The sequence below is a fragment of the Anomaloglossus baeobatrachus genome, chromosome 2 (assembly GCF_048569485.1).
Source record: "Anomaloglossus baeobatrachus isolate aAnoBae1 chromosome 2, aAnoBae1.hap1, whole genome shotgun sequence".
Classification (NCBI taxonomy): domain Eukaryota; kingdom Metazoa; phylum Chordata; class Amphibia; order Anura; family Aromobatidae; genus Anomaloglossus; species Anomaloglossus baeobatrachus.
The window spans coordinates 125,408,416-125,431,054 of NC_134354.1; the positions used below are offsets into that span (position 1 = coordinate 125,408,416).

General features: G+C 43.9%; 1 protein-coding gene across 1 annotated transcript in view; it reads left to right on the forward strand.

Annotated features, from left to right (window-relative positions):
* Nucleotides 1-22,639, forward strand: part of CUX1 (cut like homeobox 1) — a 544,050-nt gene that overhangs the window by 488,112 nt on the left and 33,299 nt on the right. Inside the window, exons 15-17 of the mRNA XM_075335307.1 lie at nt 9,841-9,977; nt 10,955-11,021; nt 12,587-12,693. Of these exons, the coding sequence (XP_075191422.1) occupies nt 9,841-9,977; nt 10,955-11,021; nt 12,587-12,693 (311 nt within the window). The remainder of the gene's footprint in view (nt 1-9,840; nt 9,978-10,954; nt 11,022-12,586; nt 12,694-22,639) is intronic.

Here is a 22,639-nt window from a genome sequence, read left to right on the forward strand (position 1 = left end):
ACCACATTTGCTATGCGCCAGTCCTGCGGTACCGACCCTGTTATTAACCCCTTCACGACCGCGGGCAGTAAAATTACGTCCTATTTTAACGTGACTTAACGACCAGGGACGTAATTTTACTGCCTAAACTTCATTTGATTGCCGTGGCCATAGCAACGGCTTTCAAATGATGTCCCCTGCTGTTTCTTACAGCAGGGGACCTTTGCTTGACCCCAGGGGGGGTGGCATCGCCACCCCCTATCGACGATCGATGTGATTGGCTGTTCAAATCTGAACCGCCAACCACATCGATCGCACTAATTTCGGCAAAAATAATGCCCGAATTAGTGCGATCCTGTGAGATCCAGCTATGAGATGCCGCAGCTGCTGCAGCATATCATAGGTGGACCTCAAACATGCCGCCCCCAGCCCCTGCAGCACTGATTGGAGCGATCGTGCTATGACGCGCAATCGCTCCAATCAGTGTGCAGTGGGGCGGTCTGATCTGCCGGTGGCCGCCCTCCCCAGGCCTGTACTGCTCTGGGGACCCTCCCCCAACATGGCTGCAGCGTGGAGTGGCTGGTACTTTTGGTACCACGCCACCGCTGCTGCCGCCGCAGACGCCGCCTCTGCTGTCACCGCGCCAGCTCCAAAGGTAAGTATTGTGCTCCGGCGATGGCCCCTGCGCGCTCCCGTGAAGGCCCCTGCGCGCTCCCGTGAAGGCCCCTGCCCGTGCCCCCCCAGATCTGCCCCCCTACGCCCCGATCTGCCCCCCGGCATCCCGATCTGCTCCCCACGCGATCTGCCTGCCTCCTCTGTCATCTGCTTCCAAGGTTCCTTCCTTCTGCCTTTGCTTCTCCGCCCCCTCTGCTCTCCCTCTAACCCCCCCCCATCTGCCCCCCCCTCTCCCCATCCCCCCCCCCTGCCCCCCCCGACGTCCTCTTACCTGCCTTCACGGGTCGTCCGAGGTCTTCACTGGCCCGATCACATCTGCCTCCATCTGGGTCCTTCTGCTGATCTGTCCAACGTCCTGCCTGCTGCTGGTGTAAAGCTGTCTATCTCACTGCCTTCTTGTTCCTCTGCAACTCTTCTGGTCAGTGATCCTCTTGGTACTGTGAGTATAACTTTTTTTTTTTTTTTTTATTGTATCTTGTCCATTTTTACACTTCATCTGTCCGTGCGTCCCGCCAAGCGCTGATCAGGGATGCAGATAACGGATCTGCATCCGTGGTCAGTTTTTGGCATGACTTTTTTCCGTATTCGCGACGCTTTTTGTATCGCGTCCGTCCGTGCGTCCCGCCGAGCGCTGATCAGGGATGCAGATAACGGATCGGCATCCCTGCTCAATTTTTGGCGTGACTTTTTTCCGTATTCGCGACAATTTTTGTATGGCATCCGTCCGTGCGTCCCGCCGAGCGCTGATCAGGGATGCAGATAACGGATCGGCATCCCTGCTCAATTTTTGGCGTGACTTTTTTCCGTATTCCCGACGCTTTTTGTATCGCATCCGTCCGTGCGTCCCGCCGAGCGCTGATCAGGGATGCAGATAACGGATCGGCATCCCTGCTCAATTTTTGGCGTGACTTTTTTCCGTATTCGCGACAATTTTTGTATGGCATCCGTCCGTGCGTCCCGCCGAGCGCTGATCAGGGATGCAGATAACGGATCGGCATCCCTGCTCAATTTTTGGCGTGACTTTTTTCCGTATTCCCGACGCTTTTTGTATCGCGTCCGACCGTGCGTCCCGCCGAGCGCTGATCAGGGATGCAGATAACGGATCGGCATCCCTGCTCAATTTTTGGCGTGACTTTTTTCCGTATTCCCGACGCTTTTTGTATCGCATCCGTCCGTGCGTCCCGCCGAGCGCTGATCAGGGATGCAGATAACGGATCGGCATCCCTGCTCAATTTTTGGCGTGACTTTTTTCCGTATTCGCGACAATTTTTGTATGGCATCCGTCTGTGCGTCCCGCCGAGCGCTGATCAGGGATGCACATAACATATCTGCATCCATGGTCAATTTTTGGCGTGACTTTTTTTTTTATGTATCCCCGACGCTTTTTTTATCGCATCCGACCGTGCGTCCTGCAGCGACCGATCAGTGCACTGCGTCTGTGCGTTTGAAAAGTCAAATGGCGCTCCTTCTCTTCTGAGCCCCGCCATGCGCCCAAACAATTACTTTCCACCACATATGAGGTATCTGCGTACTCAGGAGAAAATGCACAATACGTTTTATGGTGCATTTTTTCCTGATAGCCTTGTGAAAAAAAAAGCTACCTAGTTGAAGCAACCGTTTTGTGGTAAAAAAAATTTTTTTCTTTTCACGGCTCAACGCTATAAACTTCTGTGAAGCCCCCAGGTGTTCAAAGTGCTCACCAAACATCTAGAAAAATTATTTGAGGGCTCTAGTTTCCAAAATGGGGTCACTTGTGGGGGAGCTCCACTGTTTAGGCACCATAGGGGGTCTCCAAACGTGACATGGCGTCCGCTAATGATTCCAACCAATTTTGCTGTCAAATGGCGCTCCTTCTCTTCTGAGCCCCGCCATGCGCCCAAACAATTACTTTCCACCACATATGATGTATCTGCGTACTCAGGAGAAAATGCACAATACATTTTATGGTGCATTTTTTCCTGTTACCCTTGTGAAAAAAAAAGCTACCTAATTGAAGCAACCGTTTTGTGGTAAAAAAATTTTTTTTTCTTTTCACGGCTCAACGCTATAAACTTCTGTGAAGCCCCCAGGTGTTCAAAGTGCTCATCAAACATCTAGAAAAATTATTTGAGGGCTCTAGTTTCCAAAATGGGGTCACTTGTGGGGGAGCTCCATTGTTTAGGCACCTCAGGGGGTCTTCAAACCTGACATGGCGTCCGCTAATGAGTGCAGCTAATTTTGCATTTAAATGGCGCTCCTTGCCTTCCGAGCACTGCCGTGTGTCCAAACATTTGATTTCCACCACATATGAGGTATCTGCGTACTCAGGAGAAAATGGACAATATATTTTATGTTGCATTTTTTCCCAATACCCTTGTGAAAAAAAAAGCTACCTAGTTGAAGCAACAGTTTTGTGGTAAAAAAAAAATTTTTTCTTTTCACGGCTCAACGTTATAAACTTCTGTGAAGCCCCCAGGTGTTCAAAGTGCTCATCAAACATCTAGAAAAAATATTTGAGGGCTCTAGTTTCCAAAATGGGGTCACTTGTGGGGGAGCTCCATTGTTTAGGCACCTCAGGGGGTCTTCAAACCCGACATGGCGTCCACTAATTAGTGCAGCTAATTTTGCGTTCAAAAATTCAAATGGCGCTCCTTGCATTCCGAGCACTGCCGTGTGTCCAAACATTTGATTTCCACCACATATGAGGTATCTGCGTACTCAGGAGAAAATGGACAATATATTTTATGTTGCATTTTTTCCCAATACCCTTGTGAAAAAAAAAGCTACCTAGTTGAAGCAACAGTTTTGTGGTAAAAAAAAATTTTTTTCTTTTCACGGCTCAACGTTATAAACTTCTGTGAAGCCCCCAGGTGTTCAAAGTGCTCATCAAACATCTAGAAAAAATATTTGAGGGCTCTAGTTTCCAAAATGGGGTCACTTGTGGGGGAGCTCCATTGTTTAGGCACCTCAGGGGGTCTTCAAACCCGACATGGCGTCCGCTAATTAGTGCAGCTAATTTTGCGTTCAAAAATTCAAATGGCGCTCCTTGCATTCCGAGCACTGCCGTGTGTCCAAACATTTGATTTCCACCACATATGAGGTATCTGCGTACTCAGGAGAAAATGGACAATATATTTTATGTTGCATTTTTTCCCAATACCCTTGTGAAAAAAAAAGCTACCTAGTTGAAGCAACAGTTTTGTGGTAAAAAAAAATTTTTTTCTTTTCACGGCTCAACGTTATAAACTTCTGTGAAGCCCCCAGGTGTTCAAAGTGCTCATCAAACATCTAGAAAAAATATTTGAGGGCTCTAGTTTCCAAAATGGGGTCACTTGTGGGGGAGCTCCATTGTTTAGGCACCTCAGGGGGTCTTCAAACCCGACATGGCGTCCGCTAATGAGTGCAGCTAATTTTGCGTTCAAAAATTCAAATGGCGCTCCTTCCCTTCCGAGCTCCGCTGTGCACCCAAACAATTGATTTTTACCACATATGGGGTATCGGCGTACTCAGGAGAAAATGCACAATAAATTGTAGGGTGCACTTTCTCTTTTCTCCCTTGTGAAAATGAAAATTTTATGGCTAAAGTAACATTTTTGTGTTAAAAAGTAAAATTTTCATTTTTTCCTTCCACATTGCTTTGGTTCCTGTGAAGCACCTAAAGGGTTAATAAACTTTTTGGATGTGGTTTTGAGCAGAGTGAGGGGTGCAGTTTTTAGAATGGGGTCACTTTTGGGTATTTTCTGTCACCTCGGTCTCTCAAAGTCACCTCAAATGTGATGTGGTCCCTAAAAAAAATTATTTTCTAAATTTTGTTGGAAAAATGAGAAATTGCTGATGAACTTTGACCCCTTCTAACTTCCTAACGAAAAAAAAATTTGTTTCGAAAATTGCGCTGATGTAAAGTAGACAAGTGGGAAATGTTATTTAGTAACTATTTTGTGTGACATATTTCTCAGATTTATGGGCATAAATTTTCAAAGTTTGAAAATTGCGAAATTTTCAAAATTTTCGCCAAATTTCCTAAATTTTCACAAATAAACGCAAAAAATATCGGCCTAAATTTACCACTGACATGAAGTACAATATGTCACGAAAAAACAATCTCAGAATCGCCAGGATCCGTTGAAGCGTTCCAGAGTTATAACCTGTCAAAGTGACACTGGTCAGAATTGCAAAAAATGGCCCGGTCATTAGGGTGTTTTAGTGGCCGGGGGTGAAGGGGTTAAGGAATCTGAGAAGATTAAAAATAATGGTCTATCTATCACAGAACTCAATTCCTGTAGTACTCTGGGGTGTATGCCCCAATGTAGCAAAGCTAAGTTTGTCATTTGCCACTTTCACTGATTACTTTCAGTTAGCCATTGTTTTCCAATGGATTGAAGGAAAATGTATTTTTTTTTTAAAATTCACAATATGGATACCATGGGGGAACACTATTCTCCTTAGGACTGCTTCTCACTTGCGAGTTTCTCGCAGTAGAGCAATGCGAGAAAATCTCGCATTGGAATCGGACACATGTTAGTGAATGATTCAGCTCTCATCTGCGATTTTTTTCTCAGTCCAAATCGGACTGAGAAAAAAATCGCAGCATGCTGCTTTTTTGCGAGTTTCTCGCACCGTTTGTCCCATTGATTTCCTATGGAAGGGGATTAAAAGTAGGATCACACACGCGCACCAGCGTTCACATTTGCGAGTGTGGCAGTAACTTCGCTCATTAAATATTCAACAGATGAATGTGACATCACATTCCCAAAGGTAAATTAAATGACACATGTGTAATAGCTTTTATATAATTAAGATGTTGCATGAAACTAGCATCGCAAACGCGACACACACGCGAGCAAAAAGCATCGCACTTGCGTTCCACTCGCACCTAACGTGAACTAAAATCAGCCGAGTATTTTTCAGCCCAGTCGGACCGATTTTACTCGCATAGATGTGTTTCCAGCCTTAAGGAGACTTTGCAAGCCAGTCTGGCTGCCAAGTAAGGGGACTTATAGCTGCCACGCCCCTCTAAGAAATATTCAAATTGTGTCTCCAGTAAAGGAGACACACTCTAGCACAGCGCCACCTATTGGAAGTAGCGATCCTAAAAGTCACAAGTGGATTTTTAACAATCCTTTGCAATATGACTCAGGATATATAAGCCAGATCAGAATCCCAATTTGCAGACACGGTGTTTCGGGGTGCTTGCCCCTCGTCAGTGCAAAGTATGGGGGTGTCTGATCTGGCTCATGAGAAAGCTATGTGGGGACCACGGGGGAACACTATTCTCCTTAAGGAGACTTTGCAAGCCAGTCTGGCTGCCAGGTAAGGGGACTTATAGCTGCCACGCCCCTCTAAGAAATATTTATTCCAGTAAAGGAGACAAGACTTTTAGGATCGCTACTTCCAATAGGTGGCGCTGTGCTAGAGTTTGTCTCCTTTACTGGAGAGACAATATGGATAGTAAAATACTCACCCACTATATCACTTATATAAGACTTGATATTCGTTTTCAAAACTTCTATGATTCCAAATATTTACACTTCAAGTTTAATTAAAGTTCTGAGCAAACAAAGTAAAAATCCAAAACTTTTTCATTACTCTCCAATCTGTGACTCACTTGACGAGGCAGAATGGCTGAAGGGAAACAAGACAATCCAAATACATACTTAGAGGTTACATATGCTATTAGGCCTCATTCACACATCAGTATTTCACATCCGTGTTTTATGCCAAAGCCAGAAGTGGAACTTACACAGAAAAAATATTATTGAAAGATTGAGCCGTGTTCTGTATTTTAAAGACACTCCTGGTTTTGGCAAATGCTGATAAAATACTGATCAAAAATACTGACGTGTAAATGAGTAAATGAGACCTTATGTTTGTATAGTTATTTTATAGATATTGTATCTTTTTAGGTAATAATAATAGTTCTATATGATGAAATCAGACCACTACTTCCGAATGCCTTTTTTGCAAAAATGTCCTTATACAACGTTCCTTAAAGTTAAAAGCGGGCTTTACACACAGCGACATCGCTTGTGAAAGCACCCGCCCCCATCGGTTGTGCATCACGGGCAATTCGCTGCCCATGGCGCACAACATTGCTAGTACCCGTCACACGTACTTACCTGCCTAGCGACGTCACTCTGGCCGGCGAACCGCCTCCTTTCTAGGGGGGGGCGCGGTTCGTTCGACGTCACTAAGCGGGCGCCCAATAGAAGTGGAGGGGCAGAGATGAGCGGCCGTAACATCCCGCCCACCTCCTTCCTTCCTCATTGCGGGCGGCCACAGGGATGGTGATGTTCCTCGTTCCTGCGGTGTCACACATAGTGATGTGTGCTGCCGCAGGAACGACGAACAACCTGCGTCCTGCAACAGCAATGATAATCTGGATTAAAACGACCAGTCAATGATCAACGATTAGGTGAGTAATTTTGATCGTTAACGGTCGTTCGTGCGTTTCACACGCAATGACATCGCTAACGAGGCCGGATGTGCGTCACAAATTCCGTGACCCCAACGACATCTCGTTAGCGATGTCGTTGCGTGTAAAGCCCGCTAAAGAGTAATGCAAAAAACTAAGTACACCCTTTTTGAGTGTTATGGTTCGATAGATCAAGACTAGACATGGGCGAACCTGCAGATATTTGGGTTCGGAGGGTCTGGCCGGATGTAAAGTCCTGTTCGAGGTCTGACTTGAACCTAAATATGAGCCTGGATGCCAAACCCCATATAAGTCCATGGGGCCCTAAACAAGTGTGCCATAAAATGGTGCTTGTAAGGGCTAGGGGGATTTTTTAGGCTGGGGGGCCCAATGACCATGGGCTTTCACAGACTGAGAATACTACCGCCTAGCAGTCGGCTGTATTTTAGCTGAGGGGGAAGAGATGACCACACTCGTTTTTTTTAAATTATTTCTTTAAATCATTTTGAAAAAGTCACATGAGGTCCCTTGTATTGTGATACACAGCTAAGATAACGCACACATCTGGGGGCTGCAGCTTGTAGTTGTCTGCTTTATCTGCGCTGGGTATCAAAATACGAGGGACCTTGGTCCATTTTTTCCAATTTATTTCTTATTACACTTCACAACCAATCACAGACTCTGTTGCAAAGGGTGGGTGGGTGAAGCAGGGAATATGCACGAGAGCTAATGAGCGGAACTGGAAGCAGTGTGACAGCCACAGGGGAGACTCGCTAAGTATAATTCTCCTGCTGTAATCCCCATTTTGCTTTCTTTTACCTTATTTTTTTTATTTTTGTACTGCTGGCCGAACCTGAACAGTAACATGAACATCCCTGAGAGCCTGTTTTCAGAGTCCATGCATGGACACTAGGTCTTAAAATTTGTTACATATGACCTCGGATGAAACAGCAACACATTAAAAATTTACATTTTGTCATTATTTAGCAAAAAACTAGGCCAACATGCAGAAGCACTGTGTCCGAAATTAAGTCCCGCCTTAATGTATCCATGGGAATCAACCCCTTCATCCCCTGGTGATTTTCTATTTTTTAGTTTTGTTTTTTTCCTCTCCTTCCAAAAGCCAAACTTTTTTTTTTTTAAATTTTCTATCAATATAGCCTTTTGTGGGCTTATTTTTTGCTGGATGAGTTGTACTTTTGAATGACTCCATTCATTTTGCCACATAGTGAGTGTACTGGAAAACAGGAAAAAAAAAATCCAAGTGCAGGGAAATTGCAAAAAGGGCAATTCCACAATTTAGTTTTCTATTTTATTTTTTTTTTACCTTGTTTAATAAATGGTAAAACTGACCTGGCAATATGACTCCCTAGGTCAATACAAGAATGCAAATACCAAAAACGTATAATTTTTTTAATTATTGTTTCAGCGGTGACAAAAAATTAGGAAATTTGTAAAAAATAAAAAATTACATTTCGATAGACTGGAAATTTCTGAATGCGATGATGCCAAGTGTGTATTTATTTTTTAAGTTTTTTTTGTTTTGTTTTAAATGGGGTGACTTGAACTTTTGTGGGGGGGGGATTTCTTTCACGTTTTGTAATAGTCCTCTAAGGGAAGCTATGATTGTCTGATCACTTGTGCTATACAGATGCAATGGTCTGTATAGCAGAAATCTATGAATTTCTAGGGAAATGTCCTTTAGGACTGAGGAGACCAAAGTGGAGATGTTTTGCCGTTATTCCCTGTGCCATGTTTGTGCTGATATGGAGTGTTTTAATTTTGCCAAACACCTCATACCATCTGTCAAGCTTGGTAGTGTAGGGGTGATGAGTTGTTTTGCGGTGAACCCACAGGACCTGGGCACCTTGCAGGCATTGAGTCAGCCATCAATTCCTCCATATACCAAAGTTTTTTTGAATCAAATATGAGGCCATCTAAACTGGATAATGCAATAGGTAAGCGATCCCAAGCACATCAGCAAATCTACATCAGAATGGTTGAAAAAAAAGTAGAAACAAGGTGTTACAATTACCCAAAGTCCAGATGTCAACCCAACTGAAATGTTGTGTTGAGACCTAAATAGAGCTACTCATAAACATATATAACCTTATTGCTGCTGGTGGTTCTACAAGCTATTGGTTCATGGGATGGAAGGAGTTTTCACACAGTGCTGCATTTTTCCATACTTTTTGGCAAAAATAAATAATGACACTGTAATTTGTCATGTGTTGTTTGTTATTTAGAGTGTATTTACCTAATTTAAAGATCCTCAAAGGGTAAGGTGTTTTTATTATTTCTCAATACTTTTGTCTTACTGTAAGTGCGGCTACTGGGAGAAAACTAACTTTATTCCTCCTTGGAGCTGCTGCCATTCAGTCATAGGCAGTTTGATTGGCAGCTCAAGGTGCAGCGTTTCTGTGCATTGATTCTATATCCCACCAGGTTGAGGTTTGGAAGAGAGGTGTTAGCGGGACTTGTCCAAAAATCAGATTCTTTATATTGATAAAACAAAAGCAGGAGCTGCTGGACCACCACTAGTCTGATCCAGGAAGAACATCGCTTTAAATATTTAAGTTTGATCTTGATTTTCAAGAAACTGTCAGTGATGAGGGGGACTCCTTCTTCATGGTATGCTCAATGTGTATGATGATAATATATTGACATCAGGCAGCAATCGTTATTTACATGGGTAAGCTGATCCATGATTGAGTAGTTCACACACTTAGTGATATACCGTACCAGTATGTTGCTGGATCTCATGGCTCCAATGTATTATGTGTAATATTTTCCAGCTCGCTGTGCGGAGTTGCAGCCCCAGTTCACTGAAGCCATTTCAACAGTGGCTGAGCAGAAAGACTTGATATCCAAACTGGAGCAAGACCTGAGCACCATCCAGTCATTGTCATCTGTCCAGCGACCAGATGCCGAGGTATCCCATACATTTTCTTAGATCTTCAATGAGGTGACCAATATTACAAGATCTGATATTTGTAATAGGACACCAGCATTATCACCTTATGTTCTGTCATGTATATAATCCATGATATTATTATTTATTTTTAGAGCACCAATGTTAACATGGTGCTGTACCTGAAAAGGGGTTACATACAAAATACAAATATAATTTACAAAGAACAAACTAACAATGACAGACTGGTAAAAGGGGAGCGCCCTGACCTTACGGAGTCCACAGGACAATGGGGAGGACACAGTAGGGTTGGGGGAGCTCCGGTGGTGGTGAGGAGGCAGCAGGGCCATTGCAGGCTGTAAGCTTTGTAGGAGAGATGGGTTCTCAAGTTCCACCTGAAAGTTCTGAATGCTGTGGATAATTTGAAGTGTTGGGGCACAAAATTTTAGAGGATGGGGGATACTCAGAAGCAGTCTCAGAGGCGATTTCTTGAGGAAAGTGCAAGTGTGTAAGAGCAAAAGAGGTATTGGGGGGATCGGAGATAACATATGGGAAGAGGTCTAGAGATTAGTTTGGAGATATACGGTATACAGTTGACAGATTAGAGACGGCTTTGTACGTCAGTGTTAGTAATTTGAACTAGGTATGTTGGGGAATTGGGAGATAATGAAGAGATTTGTAGGGCAGAGAGGTGGAAGAGTAGCGAGGAGAGACGTGGATTAGATCAGCAGCAGAGTTAACGACAAACTGGAGAGGTGCGAGAGTATTAGCATGAAGACCACAAAGCATGCACTCTACATAATATTGTACGTAGCAATAGTTGGTCTTTATTTGAATATGTTACTACTGTATGGCAATCCCTAATCCCTTGGAGCCATTATCGCCCTCTATTCTTATCCTTTTTTCAAAATATCGGCAGACGCTATATCAGAATATTATCTGAGAACTATTTGTGTATATATGAAGATCTTCATGTAATATATTTTGATAATTAACAGGGAGCTGCAGTCCCCAGCATGGAAAAGATTCCCGACCCCATCAAAGAGGCTACCGCAGTTTTTTATGGTAAGACGTTCAATAGTGAGCAGTCACCAAAGTGCTGTGTTCGCTTATACGCAGGCCCTGAATTGTCATCCTAGGGCGACATTCACATTTAAAACATTTCTTTAATTTAGAATGGAGAGCATTTTACATTTTACTAGTAGTATGACTGTGGTTAGCTTGGACAGTGGACCTTATTCTCTGGATGATAGTATGTCCCCTGAAGAGTCCCTCCAGACGAAACGCATCTGGTAGATGCAGGGTCATTGTAGGGGTTTGTTCAGAAGAACTTAGCTGTGGACCGTCCTTGTCAGGACAGGAGTCTATGGGTGCTAGTAAAGGGTGTAAAATCATCAGGATGCAATAGGGGTCAGCTCCATCTGTGGTAACCGGTGGACCTTGTCCTGGTGGGATTATCCATGCACCTTGCTCATATGGACCTGATGAGACCGTTCCACTTTTACTCAAAATCTTTTATAGTTGACCACTGTCACTGCTAAAGAGTATTTTCATTTGAGTATATTGTGTTTTTTTTCTCTTTCCCTTATTTTCTGGGTGAGGGAAGACCACTGTCTATTCCCTGAGACGGAAATAACACAATTTTGTTTACTGTGTGTTATGTTCTGTTTGTTGTGTTTTTTTTAACTAGTAGCGTTCTAGGTAGGTTTTGGCCAAGTTTTGTGTGGCATTTATTAAAGGATTATGGTTATGATAGTTAATGTATTAACCATCACCTCCCTAGGGGCTTTATGGTATATGTGTGTCCATTGTGACATTTAATATTTTATGAGAAACCAATAGAAGTTACATTTTAGTCATTGGTGTGGTAAAGAAAGAATAATTAATTTTTTTTCACTAAAATATTGTTTTAGCCCCAAATTTTTAATTTGTATAAAGGTTAATAAAAATCAAAATGGACCACTCTGTTTGTTGTATAGTTTTTCCTGAGTGTGCCAGTACCGTCTGTGTAACCGGGAACTACTTTGGATTTGGGAATTAGCTAGAATGGTTTGTGGGTCCCAGAGATTGGCAGAGCCCCTGAGGTGCCACAACAGCAGAAACGCCTCACAAGTGACTCCATTTTGCAACATGTACCCTCCTTAAATGAAACATTATTTATGTTAGGACATAGAAGAACATTAATATCAGAAACTGTCTTGAAAACTCACTAATTTTTATAGAACGAGTTGTGCAGCTTAGGGGGGATGTGGCCAAGTGCACTGCGACAAAGCTGCCAAAGTTTATGCCACAGTAGTGGTGTAGAAAACCTTGGTCATGATCATTTTCCACCAATATCTTCATTAAAATCCTGTATCTAACAGGAATCCTGTTATCTTCTGTGACGTCATACTTTAGGCCAGATAAATCCAAGCGATCACATTATAAAACAGAGGCTGCATCCAGCACACCGTTCTAAGCGGAGGGCCTACGATCAGCCAATCACACATGGCTCATTTTGCGCCCTGACTCTGGCAGGACAGTGGTCTGGGCTTGTTTCTTTATAGTCAGCGGAAAAGAAAACGATCCAGAAACATTGCATCATTATTATTCTGAGATCACATCTCATTTATACTTCTTTTTAATAGCAGGTTATTCCACTACTAATCCAATCCCTGAAGGACAGATGGATTCTCTACTGTCAATCATATCAAGTCAACGGGAGCGTTTCAGAGCTAGAAATCAAGAACTGGAAGCTGTAAGTTGCCTCCTACATCCATTTATGTGAATTGCACAATGTTCTAATTATGTTTGTGGGAACACAAGATGCCTCCTAGAAGTCTGTTAACTTCTTTATTTGAATGAACATTAAAGGGGTGGTTCACCCATTTTTTTTTATTTTCTGTAGGAGTTCTACTTACCTTTCTAGGCGTTTTCTCCATTGTCTTCTGTTTCCAGTTCTGGCACTGAGTGGCGCTATCCTGCACGCTCAGTGCCTGTCACATGACCCCCTGGAGCTGTGGCCGCCAGCATCCTCTGACGTCCCGGCATTTCCGGGCTCTCACACAAGACGGGTACGTCAGAGGAGGCTGGCACCACTCAGATTGAGTGACAGGGCTGTGGGCGGTAACTACCGCACATCACAGCCCAGCATCGAGGGGAGGAGCCGGAGGACGTCAGTGTGGAGTCGGCGTCCTGCAGATGGTGAGGGACGAGGCGCCAGTGTGCAGTACAGGGGGGGGTTCTTCAGCTGAATCCCCCCCTGCACGTAAGTATCTGATCACACTCTCCACCCGCCCGCTCTGCTGCGATGTCAGGAGAGCGGCCGGTGTCGGGCAGTGTGATCATCTGCTCCTCCCAGCAGCACTGCAGGACGCAGCAAGACACTGACAGGCATGTCACCGCTGTGCTCTGCCATCTGTCCTGCTGCATGGGACCAACTGTCTGCACTCTGTCATCTGCACCACAAGTCACAGAGTGGAGACAGTTGGTGACAGAGCACCTCTGCCCCCCCCGTTCTTTCCCCACTCTCTTCTCTCCCCCCACTCTTCTCCCCCTCCCCTCTTCCCCCTCTCCTCTCCCCTCTCTTTTCCCTCGCTCTTCCCCCCCTCGCTCTCTTCCCCCCCCTCGCTCTCTTCCCCCCCCTCACTCTCTTTTCCTCCCCACCGCGCTCTTTTCCTCCCCCCGCACTCTTTTCCTCCCCCCCGCGCTCTCTTTCCCTCCCCCTCGCTCTCTTTTCCTCCGCCCCTCGCTCTCTTTTCCTCCCCCCGCGCTCTCTTTTCCTCCCCCCCGCGCTCTCTTTTCCTCCCCCCGCGCTCTCTTTTCCTCCCCCCGCGCTCTTTTCCTCCCCCCGCGCTCTTTTCCTCCCCCCGCGCTCTCTTTTCCTCCCCCCGCGCTCTCTTTTCCTCCCCCCGCGCTCTCTTTTCCTCCCCCCTGCGCTCTCTTTTCCTCCCCCCGTGCTCTCTTTTCCTCCCCCCCGCGCTCTCTTTTCCTTCCCCCCCTCGCTCTCTTTTCCTCCCCCCTCGCTTTCTTTTCCTCCCCCCCTCGCTCTTTCTCTCTTTTCCCTCGCTCTCTCCTGGCATGGTCAGTACAGAAATCTCTCCATCGTGGAGGGGTGAGAGGGAGTAATAAACATGGAGTCCCTACTGTGTCTGTGTATTTATTTCTAATAAAGTATTTTTCTCTGTGTGGTCTTTTTTTTTTTTTTTTTTTTAAACCCTTTATTGGAGATTCTTAATGGCCAGGTCAAACTTGGCCTGACATTAAGACTCTGGGGCTTTATACCAGCTGGTAAAACATAGCTGGTATTAACCCCTTATTACCCAGCGTGCCACCTGCTACCAGGGCCACTGGAAGAGTTGGATACAGCGCCAGAAGATGGCGCTTCTATGAAAGCGCCATTTTCTGGGGCGGCTGTGGACTGCAATTCGCAGCGGGGGGCCCAGAAAGTTTGGGCACCCTTCACTGCGGATTCCAATCCCCAGCTGCCTAGTTGTACCTGGCTGGACTCAAAAATTCGGCGAAGCCCATGTCATTTTATTTTTTTTTAATTATTTCATGAAATTCATGAAATAAAAAAAAAAAAAAAAAGGGCTTCTCTATATTTTTGGTTTCCAGCCGGGTACAAATAGGCGGTTGGGGGCAGCCCGTAGCTGCCTGCTGTACCTGGCTAGCATACAAAAATATGGCGAAGCCCACGTCATTTTTTTAAAAAAGTTTTCAGGCAAAAACCTTTATAAAAAAAAAAAATGCTTCCCTGGATTTCTATTGCCAGTGAAAGTAACACCAAGCAGCGGTAGTTAGCAGCCAGTAGCTGCTTGGGTTACCCTTAACAATAGAAAATGCAGCGGGAGCCCACAAACAATGTGATTTTTTTTTTTATTTTTTATTTTTAATGAATTTTTTTAAAAAAAAAAAATCGACATGGGCTTCGCCCATCGAGCACCAGAGCATTTTACTGCTCAATTCATCCCAAGTAATCAGATGACTCCAGTGTCGGCCGATTACTTGTTCTGTGTCCCCCTGCATCCATTGCAGAGTGTACGGGCTGTGAGGTCAGCGGAGTTCACTCCAGCACTGGAGTCAGCTGATCTGAACTCAGCTGAACTCCAGCCTGCACATGCTGCGATGGATGCAGGGGGACATAGAACAAGTAAGGTCTAAGCCACACGGTGAGAAAAACAGTGCGAGTGGAGTGCGATCAAACATCGCATTCGACTCGGAACAATATTAGCCTGTGTGTCAGTGCACATGAGCGATTATTTTCTCCGCCCTAATTGGACCGAGAAAACAATTGCAACATGCTGCCACTGTAATGCAAGACTCTCTCTTTTAGCCTTTCAAGTGTATGTGGTGAGAGAAAAATCCCACTGCACTTGCGGTACATCGGTGGACTACGGAGGAAAGAGGGAGAGAAATCCCTCCCACCCCTCCTCAGTGCTGGCCCACCCCTCGAGTGCCGGACCGCCCCCCGCAGCTGAGGTCTGCTCGCACAGTCGGACCTCAGTCGCAGGGACACTCGCATGACACTCGGCTCTGCTGTACTGAGCGTGAGCCGAGTGTAATGCGAGGGGATCGCAGTAATCCCCGTGTGGCCCCAGCCTGATCGGCCGACACTTGAGTCAGCTGATCTGATCTCAGCTGAACTCCTGTACACACAGCCCGCACACGGTCACATGTGACCGGCAGCAGGCAGCGACTGCTGTTAAGGCTACATTCACATGACTGTTCAGTTTTAGCGGGCCACAAAAAACGGTCCTTTTTTTCACGGATGCATCCGTGTGGCATTCGTGTGACATCTGCGTGCCTTCCGTTTTTTTTGCGGACCGCAAAAAACGGAAGCAGCAAGAAAGATAAATAGATGAGTAGATATAGAGATGAATAGATAGATATAGAGACAGAGGGATGAATGAATGAATGAATGAATGAATGAATGAATGAATGGATAGATAGATAGATAAGAAATACAGATATAATGTCTTACCCCCTGCATATTCTAAGCTGGCACCCTTTTGTGACTTTCATGTGGCACTATGGTGCTTAGCCTTGTATTTAGCCAAAAAATAAATAAATAATAAAAAAAAATGACATGCGGTCCCCCTATCTTTTGTAGCCAGCTAGGGTAAAGCAAACGGCTGCAGCCTGTAAACCACAGCTGGCAGCTTCACCTTGGCTGGTAATCCAAAACAGAGGGCACCCCACGCTGTTATTTTAAATTAAATAAATAATTTAAAACAAAAAACACTGGGTGCCCCAAAATTGGATCACCAGCCAAGGTAAAGCGGACACATACACACACACTGTATATACGCGCACACATACACACACACTGTATATACGCGCACACACACTTTCTTCCCCTGGCTGTGCAGAGCTGCTGCTGTCTCTGTGATTTCTCTCAGTGCACATCCACTGGGAAGAGGCAGGGAGGAGGGTTTGGGTGGAGAGCAGAGTGGGTGTATTAGACACAATGGGTGTGTTAGATAAGCTAGACACCGCCCTAGAGCCACAAAGAATTCTGGGACTTGTAGGAACTGAACACAGGAAGTCAGAGGAGAGATTAACCCCATCAGAGCTGGAGCCAGCAATGACCGTGTACTGCTAGTGCACAATAAAAGGTAATTTTGCTGAAAAAACATAATAGATGTGTTGAGGGGCACATATTAGCAAGATTTATCAGAAAAAAAAATCAGTTTTGGTAACTGGACAACTTCTTTAAGAAATGAAATCGTCCTAACAATCCAGAATCTCACTGGCCCACGCCATGTAGGAGTTTGGGTGTTTTTTTAATAATTTTCCTGTGCATGTCTGCAGTTATGAATTGGAATAGTTAAAGGGATCCACCCACCATGATTTTGCAATATGAACTAAAGGCAGTGCTATACTGGCACTAGGATGCTGAATCCAGGCATACCTTTTGTTGAAAGATCCGATACTTAGTTGCTTAAATATCTGTAAAATGCACTGCACCTTTGATTGACGTGTGCATTGGTGCGGGCCTTTGTGGGTCGGGTTCTCGCTGTAAAGTCCTCCTCCCGTGTTCTCAACAGCAGCAATGGTGTTGTGGTGCAATATTCAAATGAAGAAAAGCGGGCATGCAATACAAGACATAGGAGAAGGAATATACACAGAGGCCTCGCCCGATGCACGAGCCAATCAAAGTGCAGTGTATTTCTGTAACTTTGATTACAGATATTTCAGCAACCAAGCATCTGCTCTTTCGACAAAAGGTATGCCTGGACACAGCAATCCTAGTCCCAGTATGGCTCAGCCTTTACTTTATATAACAAAATCCCGGTGGTTGGTTCCCCTTAACTAATGCCCTTGCATAGGGCTGTCATTTAAATACAGTGGGGAAAAAAAAGTATTTAGTCAGCCACCAATTGTGCAAGTTCTCTCACTTAAAAAGATCAGAGAGGCCTGTAATTGACATCATAGGTAGACCACAACTATGAGAAACAAAATGAGAAAAATCCAGAAAATCAACTTGTCTGATTTAGCAAGATTTTTTTTTTTTTTTAAATTATGGTGGAAAATAAGTATTTAGTTACCCAAAAACCTGCAAGATTTCTGGCTCTCACAGACCTGTAACTTTTCTTTAAGAGGCTCCTCTATTGTCCACTCATTACCTGTAGTAATGGCACCTGTTTGAACTTGTGATCAGTATAAAAGACACCTGTCCACAATCTCAAACAGTCACACTCCAAACTCCACTATGGTGAAGACCAAAGACCCGTCGAAGGACACCAGAAACAAAATTGTAGCCCTGCACTAGGCTGGGAAGACTGAATCTGCAATAGGCAAGCAGCTTGGTGTGATGAAATCAACTGTGGGAGCAATAATAAGAAAATGGAAGACATACAAGACCACTGATAATCTCCCTCGATCTGGGGCTCCACGCAAGATCTCACCCCGTGGGATCAAAATAATCACAAGAATGGTGAGCAAAAATCCCAGAACCACATGAGGGGACATAGTGAATGACCTGCATAGAGCTGGGACCACCGTAACAAAGGCTACCATCAGTAACACACTATGCCACCAGGGCCTCAGATCCTGCAGTGCCAGACATGTTCCCCTGCTTAAACCAGTACATGTCCAGGCCCGTCTAAAGTTTGCTAGAGAGCATTTGGATTATTCAGAAGAGTATTGGGAGAATGTCATATGGTCTGATGAAACCAAAGCAGAACTGTTTGGTAGAAACACAGCTCGTTGTGTTTGGAGGAGACAATGCTGAGTTGCATCCAAAGAACACCATATCTACTGTGAAGCATGGAGGTGGCAACATCATGCTTTGGGGCTGTTCCTCTGCAAAGGAACCAGAACGACTCATCCGTGTACACGAACGAATGAATGGGGCCACGTATCGTGAGATTTTGAGTGCAAACCTCCTTCCATCGGCAAGGGCATTAAAGATGAAACGTGGATTGGACTTTCCGCATGATAATAATCCCAAACACGCCGTCAGGACAATGGAGGAGTGGCTTTGTTAGAAGTATATGAAGGTCCTGGAGTGGCCTAGCCAGTCTCTAGATCTCAATCCCATAGAAAACCTTCGGGAGGAGTTGAAAGTCCTTGTTGCCCAGCGACAGGCCCAAAACATCATTGCTCTAGAGGAGATCTGCACGGAGGAATGGGCCAACATACCACCAACAGTGTGTGCCAACCTTGTGAAGGCTTACAGAAAACGATTGACCTCTGTCGTTGCCAACAAAGGATATATAGCAAAATATTGAGATGAACTTTTGTTATTGATCAAATACTGATTTTCCAACATAATTTAAAAAAATAATCTTGCCAAATTAGACAAGGTGATTTTCAAAAAAACTGACCAGCACTTCCAAGAATAAGACAATGATGAACAGGTGCAAACAAAGACAACTAGTTATATAATCTCAAAAAATAGAGCTGCACTCTGAAATGCTATAATATGTAAACATTGAAGATATGAAATTAGAATTGCATTACTGCTATAGAAACCATATTAAAAAATGAGGTACTTGGCAAACAAATTGGCCAATTCATGAGAGTCCAATAACCAGTGACAAGGCGTTCCCCTTTGTATGTACCATAACCTTATATGCCTCTACAGGCTCAAAACCTACAATTTTAAGGGCAGGCAGGAACCAGCTCTAATTAAAAACACCCTAGGCTGATGGGAGAAGCCAGCACCTCCAAGATTAACACAACTGTGAACAGATGGAAGCTGAGACAACTAGTCAATATAACCAACAAACTTTCCTTCTGACTGAGTGCTACTCCCATCAGCCTAGGGCATTTTTAATTAGAGCTGTATCCTGACTGGCTTTAATTGTAGGCTTTTAGCCCAGGAGAGGTATATAAGGTTAGGGTCCCAAAAAGGGGTACACCTAGTTGCTGGCTGTTGGGTTCTCATGAATTGGCCAATTTATGTACTAAGCACCTCATTTGTTAAATATAGCTTCTATGACAATAATGCAGTTCCGATTTCATGTGTTCAATGTTTATATATTATAACATTTCAGATGAAATGTATTTTTTGGTTATATTGACTAGTTGTCTCAGGTTGCACCTGCTCACCCTTGTCTTATTCTTGGAGGTGCTAATCAATTGTTTTATATTTTTAGTACACTCCTTTCTTACTGAGCTTTCCTCCCATCAGCCCAAGTCATTTTTATTTAAAACTGGATCCCACCTGCCCTTAAGGCTTTCAGCCACGGAGAAGCAGATAGGGTTAGGGTCCCAACAAAGGGGTACACCTTGTTGCTGGCTGTTGGGCTCTCATTTAATTATAGACTATACACAAGGGATCTGCCTCTCTTGGCTATCCTATATTTGGCTTCCATTGATTGGTTAGGTTGGACAGTGATCTAATTAAAACCTGTTGGGCCCAGCCCAATCAACTTTTGTTTTACCTATATATATGACATACAATCACCGCATGCAGCAGTAATATCATATCCTACAAAGATAACATAGTTGTAACAAAGGAGGCTTATACAGAACCATAACGTACCACCTCATGCCTTTCAACCCCAAGTCCTCCTTTTGATCATAGTAGCTCTGTCTTATTGTGTCATGGTCGACCGATTCATCCTAATAATATGGACAACCCTTCTGAGTAGGGCATCGGACACCACTCCTAGACTATTCAACCAGTCCACACACGCCCCTCTCTTTGTGGATAGATTCGTATCTAACAGTATTGTAGTGTTAAGTCGCTGAGTCACTTCTGCAATGCTTGTGGAACATATGACATCCAATACTTGGCAATAACCATCTTCACATAAAGTAATAATCCAGGCCCTGCCAGCTGTGCTGACTAGAGCCCCCACATATTCCAACAAGCCAACTTTGGGGTCCTTATATCATTCTCCACACTGCATAATTCTCCCAGCTGGTGACATTATCAGAACATCTGCTTCAATACCACTTCTTCATTTTTATAGCGAGGAAATATAGCTTCATCTCTTACTCCTATTTTAGGCATTACCCATAGAGTCTATACAACCTATGAATAGTAAAGAGCTTTGACCTCCTCTGTGGTATATGTATGGAAACCAGACTTGGAGACATTAATATTTCACTTTATGATTCAGTCGAGATGGGACCAAAGTCTGCCTCCCATTTTTCTGTAACTATATTTATGGTTTCCCCCAAATCTCCATCAGTAGCATCTTATATGCCATAGAGATCAAGTCTGTTGCCTCCTTCACAGAGAGTGGATTCTCTAGCACTTCAGTCATGGAGATAGTGTGGTCAATCACACTCTCCTGTGCTTAGGTAGGTGTAACAGCGGCAGGCAATTGCAGACTGATGAAGGCTAAATTCTTCCATCAGTTGTTCGAAGGAACAAGAGTGGCCCTTGGAGTAGAGTTGGTGCTCATACTCCAGCCCGTCTTTCCCGGTCTTTTAATCCTTCCAGTTGGTTGAATTCTTACATACATTGTTGCACGTGGTCATATATTTTTAGCACTCTGATATACCTAACAAATACTTAGAAATCCACCATATTTCAGGGTTAAGTTACCACTTATCCACTTAAAATCTATGGACTTCCATTATTGTCAGGAAATTGTCTGTTGTATCCAGCTATCACAGCAATATCATCTGCCCTGTTCCTTAGGTAATTGTAGCTTCTGTAATTTAATTCTTGTGATTCCTTTCTTTCATATCAGGTCTTTAAATAGGTTTACATCCTGGTAAACCGGTATATGGGGTCCATATAGGTACGTCATAAAATACACGACTTCATCTCCTACCCAGAGCTGAGAGAGGCAGTCTCCCCCCACACCTGACCCGATTGCCCAGATATTTAAAGGAGTTTTCCAATGGACAAAGTTAATTTTAAAGCTCATTTTTAATTTTTTAATCAACAGATCTTGGAGTATTAAGTTCACACATTCGGATGTGATTTTGAAAAAAAGGTTCCTGTGCTAAGATATTCTTTTTTTTTTATATGTATGTATATATATATATATATATATATATATATATATATATATATATATATATATATATATAATATATATGTCCCTGCTATGTACTGTGTAATGGTCGTGTCTGACCGTACAGGGGTATGGCCTGATCATACCACAGCTCCTGGGCTTGGGAGGACAGAAAAGAGAGTATACAGGCATTACAGCACAGGATTGCAGCTGATTTTTTTGTGAGGTAAAACATTTCCCTGCCTATGATCAGATCATGTCACTGTACGGTCAGACACAGCCATTACACAGTACATAGTAGGGAAACATATATAAAACTATTTCCACACAAGAACATTTTTATTTATTTATTTTTTTAAACATCCAATTGTGCAAATTATTATTATTCCAAGATCTATTGATTTAAATTAACTTTGTTTATGAGCAACCATTTTAAGTATGACGCTGATACGGTATGAGATCTCACATAGTCCCCTATGTACAGTATGTGCCCCCCACATAGCCTCCTATATATAGTATGAGACCTCGCATAGCCTCTCTCATATACAGTATGAGCCCCTACATAGCCACTCTATATACTGTTTGAGTCCCTACATAGCCTCCTATATACAGTATGAGCCCCCACATATTCCATCTACATATAGTTTGCGCCCCCATATACTGTAGCTCCCTATATGGAGGATGAGCCCTCACATAGCCTACCTATATACAGGCACACATCTCATACACATATAAAAAAAAACATATGCTCGTCTCGCTCCCATTCCACCAATCCTTGAGACTCATCTTCTTCTTGTGGCCAGCTTGTACATGCTGGCTCGATGATGTCATCACAGCGGCACATCAGAGAAGAGGAGATGGGAGCTCCCCTGTGGCTGCACTGTCGTTCTGTATTGAAGTAGCAGAGCTCCAGGAAAACTCCCTGCCCGGAGATCATTATGAGGAGGGCAATCTGGCCATGGGTCCCTGAGAAGCGTTAAGCAGTGGGCCATAGCCCGGATTAGCTGGTTATAATCCGCCTATGACTGTCTTGATGCAGATTGTAATGGCCTGTGGGAAACGAGCCTTAACTAATATACAGCTGTTTAATTCTTCAAAACTGTTGCTTATCCTGTATTTTATCAGCAATTCTGTTTAAATCAGAAATATGCTTTATCTGAATGATTATACAAAGAGTATTGCAGAGTGTTATGAACTCTTTAAGGGGAATCTGTCTGCAGGTTTTTACTACCTCAACTGAAAGCAGCATGATGTAGGCAAAGAGATCCTCAATCCAAC